Raw genomic sequence first — 12,757 nt, forward strand, 5'->3', positions numbered from 1 at the left:
CTTTAAAGAGGATATACATTTGAACAGTTGAGAGTATATATTGACAGAAGAGGGTATATATTTAAATATTTGAACAATGTAGATAACTAAGTAGAAAAATAGTTTCCAAAATTCTCGTTTGTGCAAAAATAAATTTTGTTTTGAATAAAAAAACAGTATTTACTTTCCTAACGCTTCTCGTAAGAGGAAAATGCATGAAAAAAAAAATTTTGTGTATAGCAAACTAACTAATTGTCAATGCTTTTGTTTAAATAGTGCATCAGAAAAAATATAACATTTAAGTAATTTAATAATAAAACTAATTCTGAAAATGTTATTCTTTTAGTTCCTAAATCTGATGTGGATTTCTGCTTAGTTTAAGCTAGTTAGTTGATATGCATTTTTACCATATTTATTTGTTACTTACCAACAATTAAATTTTCAAGCCCTTAAAAAAGTAATGGAATTTCTTATTCAGTGTTTTTGAATATCTTATAAAACATAACACAATATTAAAATATTCTATAAAATACTCTGAAATGCTTGACAAGCAGAATAATTCTATAACACTGCAATTTTTGAAAAGTAAAACTTGTATTGTATTACCAAGGTTATACAATATATATGTGCTCAGTTATTCAACCATATTATAAAATAAACAAACAATCTAAAATGGGTAACATAGAAAAATAATTGAGAAAAAAATTAAGCAACTCACTCAGATGATGTAGAAACTATAGGTGGTAAATAAGGCAATTTTTTAATTTGTATAATACTGTCGTATATGGACGGTTGTAAAGCTTGAGATATACCATTGGCAATCAAAACAGCAAGCTGAAATAATTAAACATTTGGAATAAACAGACATTTATGAACTTTAGCAGAGTATTAAAATATTTGTGTGTCATAAACTTTTTTTGGTAAAAGTTAAAATGTCAAATTTTTAAATTTATAATAAGTTTTCCGGACCATTTCTTTATCCCCCTATGGTGACTATACAAATTTTAAATAATAAATAAATAAATAAAAGTGTTGAAGTTATTGCTAAAACTTTTTTTGTTACAGCCTGTTCTCTTATTCGAATTTTACTATTATTTTTGGATTTATTTTTCCTGGCTGCACTGCTATTTCAAAACCAAATTATGTAGTTCTTCTTTTTAATGTCTCAGCCTGCCTCTTTCTGCCTTGTCTGTCTATTTGAGATGGCCTCCTTATTGAAAAAATAAGCAGTACTTGTCTGCCAATTTTCAGTTAGTAAAAGATTTAGCCAATGAGAGGGCAGAGAAGAATTTTTAATGGAAGTTTTAAAGCAGGGGCAAATAGAGAGATAGGGAAAGAGAGATGGACAGAGAGACTGGGCGAGGGAGATGGAAAAGTACAGCAAAATATTTATAATTGTAACCTTTAGTGATCACTCTAAAATTATCTAATTTATTATTTATATTTTTTTTTTGCTTAACTTGATATTAATGTTCTGCTACATGAATTATAGGATATAGTTGTTTAATATTTTAAAATTGGCTACAATTACATTTTAAAATATATAACTATATCCTATTCTATATCACCATCAACAAATCAGGGGTGATTGTGAGCCTAAGTCAAAATTCCGGAAAATTCCCTGCGTATAAAAATAAAAAATAAATTTAAAAAAAAAAAACATTTTAAATTGAAAAAATAAAAATTTAAACAAGGTTTTTTTCCCTTTTCTCAATATTTCTTAGTTTACTTAAAATATATTTAAAATTTTACACATACCTATGATGACCTGGAGAAGTAATTGAAATTTACAATATGTCTTTCTTTCTTGAGTTTATGATTATAATAACTACTTACTGATAAAAAATGAATATTAATCATAAATATAAGCTTATAAAGTATCTCTGGCTCTCCCTTACAAAAAAAAATAATAATAATAAACTGTGCTTTTAAGTTCCACCTTTGAAAATTTGATTTCCGGAAACTTCTGCGATCAATGATGGAAACTTCCGGATCACTGTTTGCGAAAAATCCGGAAATCCGGATTTTTTCCGGAGTACAATCAGCCCTGACAAATCCACATTGAGCAGAAATAAAGTGCAAAGTTTGTCGAGAAATAAGAATCAAAAGAAGATAATTTATTTTATATAATTTTATGTTGATAAATATTTTGCTGCACTTAAATAGAAATAAAAATCCTAAATCTTATCTCTCATTTGCAGGCCCACTTTCTCCTCTTTTCGTCTCTGTCTATCTATCTGTCTCTTCCAGTCTCTTTGTCTATCTATCTCTGTCTCTCTTATTTTCTCCTGCTTCAAAACTTCCACCAAAACTCTCCTCTGCTTTCTCAATGGCTAAATCTCTTAACTAAAAATTGGCTGACAAGTACTGCTCATTTTTTCAATAAAGAGGCCATCTCAAACAGACAGCCAAGGCAGAAAGAGCAGGCTGAGACTCATAAAAAAGAAACAACATAATTTGATTTTGATATAGCAGGGCAGTGCAACCAGGTAATATAAATCCAAAAACAGTAGTAAAATTTGAATAAAAGAACAGGCTGTAACAAGCAACTTGCAGCAACACTACAGTGTTGACAAAAGGATATTAAGTTTAGAAACAAAAATATTTGTGTTATTAAATTCATTTTGTATTGTTTGAACTTCAAAATTATTTTAAATTTGTTTGTTACACTTCACAACATCTATCTAAAAATAATATGCTTCTGAAGAGCATAAAAAATTATACAAAATTACATAAAAAAAGTATTACATGACATAAAGCATAAAAATTTTATTATGCAATAACCAAAACAGTAAAAATATTAATATGCAGGATAGTAAATATTAAAAACTGATGAGAATTAAGCAGTTAAAAAAATGAATGAAAATGAAATATGACGTTAAATATTATTAGTGACTCACTATCACAGGTAAAATATGCGACATCTGACCAGTCAACTCAAACACAATGACTGACGTGGAAATGGTGTGGGTGACACTCCCGGAAAGGGCAGCAGCACCTAAAGAATTACAGAAAACATTTTTTTTGGTACAAAATACTTCCAAATTTACTAGCATCTTAACTGCATGGAAAGCAAAAACTAAAACTCATGAAAGGAAGAGTAACATGCCTGCAGTAGAAATTTGCCCAAAAAGTTGTATAGGGTAAACCAACCAGTGAAGGAACACTACCCAGTGAAGGAACATTTCATATATATTGATTAAAAATAAGAATTTGGAAGTTTTTCTTTAGATTGATTGGTAACAATAGCTTACTGTAAAACAATCTAGCAATGTTTTGGATTACCTGGTCAAATAGACTTCTCTGGAAAAAATTTTGAATTTGTTATTATCTCTGCTACACCTTGTTTCTTTGAAAAAATTATAAGGTGAGTGTTTGTATTTATATGTTTGAAGTGGAATTAATTGCATGTAATAGTTTTATTTTTCTCACTGTGAAAAAGAGAATACAACATATAGTTATTGAAGTTACGTTTTATTTTTTTTTACGCATCATAGCATAATAAAGTTCTGAGATAAGGAGGTGTTTATTCACTGGATCACCAAACGATGAAAAACCAGTAAAGGAACAAGCGTTCCTTTACTAGGTTTTTTTCTAAGTTAATGAAAATAAAAGATAAACTTTAATTTTCGTGTACCTTTAGTGATGTTCCGCATCAAAAGTATGTCAAAAATACGAAAAACAACTTCTAACCAGTGAGGGAACAGGCATATTCCTTTACTGGGCATTGATTTCCCAGTGAATGAACAGTATGTGTTAATATGTTGACACTTTAATTTTCAATTCATGATTACAAAAAAAAAGTTAACATTTTCCAAGCATTTATATGTTATAATTTCAAGAATAGGCTTGTTTTTAAATATTTGTATGGCTTATAAATTCATAAAGAGCATTAAAAAGTAACCAAAATTAAGTGTTCCTTTACTGGGTGTTCATTCACTGGTAAGAGCTGTTCCTTCACTTGGTTTTCTTACTACTTATTATTTGAACCTTCAAAACATTAAAACAATATTATGTAAGTTCTCTACAATTTTTTTACTTAATTTGCAATTAGTAACAAATATGTTGACACTGTCATTTAACTAAAATTACGAATTTTGAAATTAATATGATTTTTTAAAAGGCAAGCGAAGCTTAAGTGTTCCTTCACTGGTTAGTTTACCCTATATAGTCAGCAAAGATAAATTTTAGGCAATTTATAGAATGGCTAAAATTTAATAACAAAATATGAAATGATAAATATTTCATGTTTTTTCCTGTGTGTATTCTATTTAAAAACAAAATTGCAAAGTATACATAGAGTGGCCAAATGTCAGACATTCTTAAATCTTAGATAAAATGTTTGCATTTCATACTTTGGTGGTCTTTTGGCCATAGCTGTATAACTTCTGAATATAACATACAATGCTTAAGAAGTGTATGCAACTATTTGTTTAAAATGTATTATTCTATACTTTACTGGGAAATATACAGAATTTTTTATACTTTTCTAGCAACAAATACAAGTCTAAAAATACTAACAAAAAACATAAAATAATAAAAATAGTCATTCCTTAACAAAAGGTATGCTTGGAAAACTTATGGAAAAACTTTAAATAAATCTTTAAAAAAGTAAAAAAATTTTAAAAAAATTATTAGGTAAAACAGTACTGATGAATAAAAATTTAATTCATTGAACATACAATTCACAAAAAACTCACTCACATCAATTTAATTCCTCCATTCTGACAGTTCATTAAACAAATGTAAAAATGGTATTTAATTTATGTAAAAACACAGTCCTAACAGTTTTATTTGCTCAGCTGTAAAATTATAATAAAAATTTACAAAAAAAGTACCTAAAAGCAAAACAGAATTATGTTCTAAAATATGTGTACAATATTATTCTATATCAGGTCTCTCCAAACTTTTCAGCCAACGAACAACACTGTCTTTTTTACAAGTCAGTGTGGCTCTTTGGCTTAAAAGGGACCAAGAACAAGGTGTTATTTAGTTGTAGAAGGAGATCATCTTTATCTAAGCTTTAGAACTTTGGAAAAACTGCTCAATTTTTATGATTTTTTTTACCATTTTATGCAATTTCCAGGACACTTCAGTCCTCTTACCTCCCTTCTGGTAAGGCATAATTTTGAGTACTTGGAATCATTTGCCCATAACCTAGCTGGTCATACTAACATACTTTAGTTTTGAAACGGGCATAAATTTCTATTTTAGAACTAGCAAATAAGAAAGGTATCTATGAGGTGAGAGTACATGTAACTAATAAGATTTACTCCCATTGTAAATTTTTGGCATAAAATAAATTTTACAGAATCTTGATTAAAACATTTTTTACTTATGCTAGTGACTTTTCAGTATTTTGATGAGGAAAAAAAAAAACAGCCTATCACTGTAACACTCTCAACAAATTTGAAGAACTATGATGGAAATTAATAGTTTTTTTTTTTTGTATTATTCTTAATAACATATTTCCTACAGATTTGGAAATCACAATAAATTTTTCGAAAATTTTGGTATATGAAGAATTTCAGTATATGATTTTGATTGGCTTGAAAAGCATCAACTAAAAAAAAATTGCTTGTGGCAATTTTGAGCCTATCTACAAGTTTACTTATAAGTATTTAAAGGAAAGTTTAAGAGATGAACAGTGATTAATGCAGCGGTAGTTAATCTGGTTAATACTTTAAGCTACTTTACTTCTCATATACTAGATCAGTACAGGCAGTTTCTGGATTAAGAACTGATACTACAGTTACTCCAGATCATAAGCCATCCCATGATCACATGACTGATGTTATATAAAATACACTTATTTACTACAACCTGAGTTCATTCAAAATCTTTTGCTTTTTAATTACTAAAAGTCTGTTTAAACTTCTAGCAATACTGGTCTACTAGTAGGTTATACTTTTATGGCAGATGAATAGGTGTTTTTTTAAAGGTTACATGTCTCTTGTCTACAAAGATGAAAAAATGCAACATCAATTGACACGCATATCGTAAAAGTTAAAATAAACAGATAACAGCCAGATTTTTCAACAAACAATAAGCCCCTATTAAGTACTTTTTAAGCACTCAAAAAATATTTTTAATCACTTTCCAACAAAAAAAAAATCATAATTATGATCCATGCAGTAATAAAAAAAAAATTTTTTTTGTTTGAAGTTTTTAATTTATAAACATAAAAACAAAAAAAATCAAAACATTTTCAAAAACTTTACATAATCATGATAAAATAACAAGTTTCTGATAAATATTGCAGAGAAAATTGTGAAAATCTTGCATCTTTTTTGTAATTTAGAATGACAATCGACACAACAAAGAAATAAAATCTCTTTTTTGATTAAAAAAAATTAAACACTCTTTACAAACCCCGAATAAAAAAAAGCACCTTTAAGGGCTTTTAAGAAACTTAAATAAAAAATAAGCAGCTTTTAAGCACTTTTTAAAAATGTTATGCACCCTGATAGATAGATATATGCATTTATTTTTAACAAACATCTTCTCCATAAACTTTAACTACATGAACTTTACAACTGTACTAAATTTGGTTACGGCTTGATTGAACAGTGGTTAAAAAAAACTGCACAACAAATAAAGAAGCACACGTGTGGGTGAGAGAAAAGGCTAACTACCACTGGCTTGATGTAAGAACCTTGTAAAAATTATATAATTCAAATGGACGTAATTAATTTTAAAAGCAGCGTAGTAATAAATTTCAAATGCAGTTACTATGAAACAAAAATCAATTTTTCTCTAATATTATTCAGAGAGAAAGTAGTGTGCAACAGGAAGAATTCAGTAAAATTTTTATTAAATATTTAAAAGTTAATAAATTTCTAAATTGATCAGGAAATATTTTGCAATTACTATTATTTTGTACTAAGACCTTCATGCATACAATAAAAAGGTTTTTTTAACAACTAGAAAATTTTAAAGGCAGAAACGATACTCGTAAATTACACAATATAATATAATTCTCTGCAAAATAGTTATCAAAAAAAATATTCCTTACCAACAACAGCATATCCACCAGGAATTATTCTGTTGACACTCCCACCAAGAGTAATGCCCTCAGGAAACCATGATGCCATACATTCTCCCACAAGTCTCCCAAAAGCAGCCCCTTAAAAACATGTTAAAACACTTATAAAATCATTTAAGGGACATTAAAATTTCAATGTTTGTTTCAAACACATAGTAGATATCCTCCGGATTAAAGATGTTAATTACAGGGTATCTGCTACATTTTAGACTTTCAAATTCATGACTTTTCATGATTAATTCCAAGAATTTTTCAGGACTTAACGAAGTTACTATTTTCTCTGACAAAAACGAAACAATAAATTATAAATAGCATTATAACATTAATTGAAATGAGAAGTATTACCAAAACTGTTAAACACTGCATCTTCACATTTATAGATTTTAAATTTAAAAAACAGAGTGAAGAAAGAGTTGAAGCAATAAAATAGTTGAAAAAAATCACAAAAGCAAATAATTTTTTTTCCTTTTTTCTGCAGAATTATATTCCAAAGAAAATTTTCTTGCTCATCGAAAAGGAAAGAAATACTCCTGATTTTTCCGTTCTCATTTCAGAATTTTAAAAAAATTGCCAAAGACTGGTTTGCTTCAGTTAGAATTTTAAATTGATAATATAAAAAATATATATAAATAAAAATTCTGAAATCACAGAAGTTCAAAAGATAATTTGCTCTAGAAATGATGTTTTTTCTTTCATTTTTTGAAAGAACACCTTAATTTTTATAGTACATGATAAAACATTTTATATTTTAATAAAATATGATTGTGAGTGGGGATTTTGTTAGAAATTCAGATATTCAGAACACCATGAAATTGGGGGGGGGGAGGGTTAATTCTGAAAATTAGATTTTTACCGGTGACCTAAATTCATGACTTTCCATGATTTTCTTTTTTAAAAAATAGTTGAAATCATGACATATCATGACAAATTTTGTTCAATACCAAAATTCATGACTTTCCAGGTACGCGGATACCCTGCAATGAATACAACACTATTTAATTCTACAATAAACTATCACCTCTATTTATATTAGCTCCACTTCAGTCTATAATGTGCCTGATTGAGTTTAAGCACAACATTTTTTTTTAAATTATTAAAGGAGAAAAGATTTCTCAAGCATTATTTCTAATGAAATAAAGGCAGCAAGTTCCATGCCAATTTGTTCAAAGCGAATTATTAAAAAAAAATCATTATATTTAAATCTTAATAATGAATTTGCTAAGAAAAGACATAAAAAAAAGCATACCCATTTTAAATACAGGAATAAAAAGACCAGATGGCACAGGTAATGTTGCAGCCAAAGTACTAGTTAGGAACTAAAATTAAAAACATTAACATAAGAAAACAATTATTTATAATAACATTTTTTTTAAATAATTATAGAATAAAAATATTATTTTCTTCTTTGAAGCAATTTTAAAATATCTATTAAAATCTAGCAGCTATTTACAACAGCAAATTTAACAATAATTTCTTAAAGTACTATTATAAGATTTTTAAGAGATAAATAAATTGAATAAAATATAAATAGAACTCACTGTTATAATAATAAATACAACTAAATTAGCATATATATTAGTATATTTTGTAGTCCAGTGACTAACAATGATAGCTTCATCTACTTCTAAATGATGATTGGACCAGGTGACATTACTAAATAATTCATTCATGGACTCATGGGTAGTCAACTGAAAGTTAAAAAAATAAAATTAAAATATTGACTCCAAAAGTTTTTCATTTCCTCAGAAAAGCATAGCAGCAGTTTTTTTCATTCTATATGAACAACAAAAATTACAACAATTTGGAGTAGCACCTTATCTCTGCTATTCAAAGAACAGCCATAGTCATAGAAAAATTTTCGTCAAAATGAAACATGATAGAACAACATAGAACACACAAACAAGATATGAGTGAAAATTCTGACTTACATAAAAAGTTAATTAAAATAAAAAAGAAATATTGATGGTCCTACGTATTGGATAAAACAAAATTTTAAAAAAGTTAAAGGTCTTTTTAAATATTAGAATAAACACTTTAAATATCATTTATAAAGCAAATATCTAAAAAAGTGCTAAGATTTATATTTTTAAAAAATTTGATACAGTTATAAGTTTAGCAGTTTATCATATGAAAAATTTACTTTGTCATTTTATAATCATTACAATTTTAGCTTGAAAATTTGTTTAAAATATTCCTTTCTCTAAACCCTGAAGATTACTCTAAAACAAACCAACTCTAAAAATTTAAATTTTCAATTATTTATTTCAAATATTTTATTTAATTTTATAAATTTATATTAATAGATAATCATTAAACTTAATTTTGGAGAAAAATGTTTTAACATTTTGAATGCTAATAAAAAATTTATAAAATTATAAAAATTTTAGCTTTCAAAGACTAACATTTTATACATAATTCTAAAATTTATTAAAGAAAACAAAATAAAAAAAATTATAACACCAGAATTTCAAATTATAATATTAAAATTACTAAATAAATAAGTAATTTTTCCTAAAATTTCAATTTTAAAAAGAGAAACCTGAAATTTATTAAATATCAAAACTTACTTCTGCAGCCATAAATTGTCCAAGACCCAATGGAAATGTCATAGTCGAAATGATGAGAGTTATTAATGCTGGATATATAAAACGACTAAATAAGAAAAAGTAATATTTCAGAGTGAACACTTTATTAACTGCCATTATTTTTGAAAAAAGAAAGAAAATTAAATAGATATAATCCTTAAATCTAAAGATCAGAAGGCAGAAATATAACAAAATAATAAGACAAAATTTAAAAACTGTAAGACAATAACAATATAAATGCATAATGATATACAAATGCTTAAAGAAAAATCCTACACTTAAGAAAAAACTGTCTAAGACTATGTCCATGTCAAAGGAAAAACTTATACTTGAAATAGAAAAAAAGCATATTGAGTACATATTTTACTATAATAACTATTTAACCCTCATATTGAGTTAATGACTCATATTGTGCAAGATTTCCAACTCAGTGTTTGTACTCAAAATAGCAAGATAAAAGTGAGTATATATTGCTGAAAAGCAAACAAGTTCCAATCCAAACTGAATTTTAGGAGTGCATTGCTGAAGGAGTTCAACTTAATTATTACACAAAAAAAAAAATAATACAAAATAACTTTATATTCTTTCTAAACAATTATTGGCTTAAATCATTTTTAATTTTTAAAATTGTTATTTCAACTTAATTTAGTGGAATCCATTTAAAGGAAACTTCAATAATTTTAATCTATAAAATTTTCATGCCAATCATTTAGATTTAAGTTAAATTGTTGTAAAAAATATATACATACTGCAGTATGCATACATGAAATGCAAACAATCTCAATTTTATGAAAATTTCAAAAATTAAATGTTACTTTTGCTGGAGAAATGCATTCATCCTTTTATGCTTCCTATTAAAATAAACAATCTGTCGGTGAAACCACACAAAGAATGCTCCTCCCAGGCCACAGACTGCACTGAAAGGGGAAAAGTCACATTCAACAAGTAGCAGTATGATACACAATTAAAAAATTTAAAGATCTAGGTGACACTTTTGAATAAATTAAGATTTCTCCGTAAAAACTTTTTATGAAGATGCCTTTTTAAAAATTGACATAGGCTGAAACCAAAATAAAAAAAAGCAACTATAAGGACAAAATTTGGTTGAATCCTTTCCTTTTCTATGAGAAAAAAAGCAGCGAGGCTTTCCACAGCATTTCTAAAAGCACTACATTTTGCTCTTTTCTTTAATTCTTGTTTAGTGGAACTCATAAATTTCTTTAATTGCCCAGCATTTCTAGAAAGTTCAAAAAATCGAAACCGTAAGTTTAGAAAAAATGTAGGGTAAGACACTCAGGGTTCCCACTCTATGATGAGATTGAAATTCAAGGACTTTCCAGGACTTTTCAAGGACCTTAATCTAAGACCAATTTTAAAAATTATTCTCTTCTATTTTACTAGAAGCAACAATGCTTGTTGTGGCAATAATTAATTTCAAATATAATACCTAAATGCTTTGCCTATATAGAGAGAAGAGAGTATATGAATTATGGACTAAAATTTATATTTTTTTAAAAACAACCCTACTGGTTTTACATATTAATTCACAAAATCATTTTCAGCACAATCTATAACTAATGGTAATGAGGTGTTAATGGTGAAGAGGAGATTTCTTTAATCCTGGGTATTTCCACGTGATGGCTGCACGAGAGAGACAGAACTAAATCTTAGGTATTCCATAACCCCCTCCTCTCCTCCATCAAACATCATTTCTGAAATTATAAAATTAATTTATCCATAATTTACACAACCTTCTCTAAATGTTATGCAGCAACAATTCTTTCTGAAAATAAAAATTAGAAGGAACATATTCATGAACCATATAAAGCTTACTTATTTTATAAAATAATGAAAGGAAGCAATACAATGGAAATATTTGGTGATGTCTCTTAAAAGATAAGAAGCAAACAAAATAATACAATATGACTTTATTAACAAAAATTCTTAATTAATGAAAATATTTCACTTCAATCTGAGATAAAGTAATAAACATTGCACTTGAATTTGACATAATATGCATTGCACTCTAATGATATAATAAAAATATTGCACTTTAATGATATAATAAAACATTGCACTTTAACAAAAATGTTTACAAAACGAAATGTCACCCAAGTCCAACAGTCATCTAAAATAGTTGGTCGTGAAACTAACTTTACTTAATAATATTCTGATTCTCACACAAAAAAAAAGTATTTAGCTATGAAACATTTTTTTAGTCATAAAATCTTACATAATTACTCCATAAAAAATAGAGAAATTAAATTGAAACTTAAAGTGTCCAACCTTTTTGAATGACCCATGATTGCAATGCAAAACAAAAATTAATCACATTTGTTTAATGCTTTTGTTACTTCAGTTAGTTTGCTATCAATTTCTNTTAGGCCCGGTTAGAAACGGTGGCGTTAAAAAACACGTGAGAGAGCTCGGGAACAAAACAGAAAGATCCGTGGGTGTTTTATAAAAAGGGCCGCCGGCAGTATTGGACAAATTCAAGGACCTATCAAGTTTTTCAAGGACCTAAGACGTTTTTCAAGCACTTTCAAGGACCTAAATTTAGCAAAAAAAAATTCAAGGACTTTCAAGGACTCTCAAGGACCGTGGGAACCCTGACACTTCTTTTAAAATATTGGACAAATATATGACACTTCATGGCTTTTTTTTTCTTTTTTTAAATATAGAAAAACTACAAGGCCCGATTTTTTTAAAAAAAAAGTTACTAAATTATTATCAATTATAGCAATAAATACTGGTACACCTACCCCGCAGCTGTTAAGTTTACAAAATCTGTGAATACTTTTTAACTGTTTTCGGACAAACAAAGTGTGGGGAGAGTAGATATCGACAATGTCAACCTTCATCTATGTAAAGGTACCCCAACATAGACTCGAGTTAACATGTCTTATATACTAGTGAATTGGAATTGTATTTTTGTAGTGGAAGATACACAACAGTACTCCCCCACCAGAATTATATCTGCGATAGAATTCGAAGAAAGGATATCACTAATTGATTCATTGCTGTTTTGTGAGAAGCCGGGAGAGCTGTATTAAGATCACCGTACTTTTTGAGCGCTGATAGTGAGAGCGATATTAAGTTCATGAGCGTGGTCGCTCTTGCGTTGCCTTTAGCAGACGAGTGTATACGT

At 27.7% G+C, this 12,757-nt stretch overlaps 1 protein-coding gene across 1 annotated transcript in view; it reads right to left on the bottom strand.

The window, feature by feature from the left end:
• LOC107441929 (chloride channel protein 2) overlaps window positions 1-12,757 on the bottom strand; it is a 39,120-nt gene that overhangs the window by 14,334 nt on the left and 12,029 nt on the right. The window contains exons 10-16 of the mRNA XM_016055343.3: window positions 10,425-10,526; window positions 9,592-9,676; window positions 8,563-8,712; window positions 8,271-8,340; window positions 6,995-7,105; window positions 2,880-2,977; window positions 698-813 (exon numbers count right to left, since the gene is read on the bottom strand). Of these exons, the coding sequence (XP_015910829.2) occupies window positions 698-813; window positions 2,880-2,977; window positions 6,995-7,105; window positions 8,271-8,340; window positions 8,563-8,712; window positions 9,592-9,676; window positions 10,425-10,526 (732 nt within the window). The remainder of the gene's footprint in view (window positions 1-697; window positions 814-2,879; window positions 2,978-6,994; window positions 7,106-8,270; window positions 8,341-8,562; window positions 8,713-9,591; window positions 9,677-10,424; window positions 10,527-12,757) is intronic.

This window comes from Parasteatoda tepidariorum, chromosome 4 (assembly GCF_043381705.1).
Source record: "Parasteatoda tepidariorum isolate YZ-2023 chromosome 4, CAS_Ptep_4.0, whole genome shotgun sequence".
In the NCBI taxonomy this organism is placed as follows: Eukaryota; Metazoa; Arthropoda; class Arachnida; order Araneae; family Theridiidae; genus Parasteatoda; species Parasteatoda tepidariorum.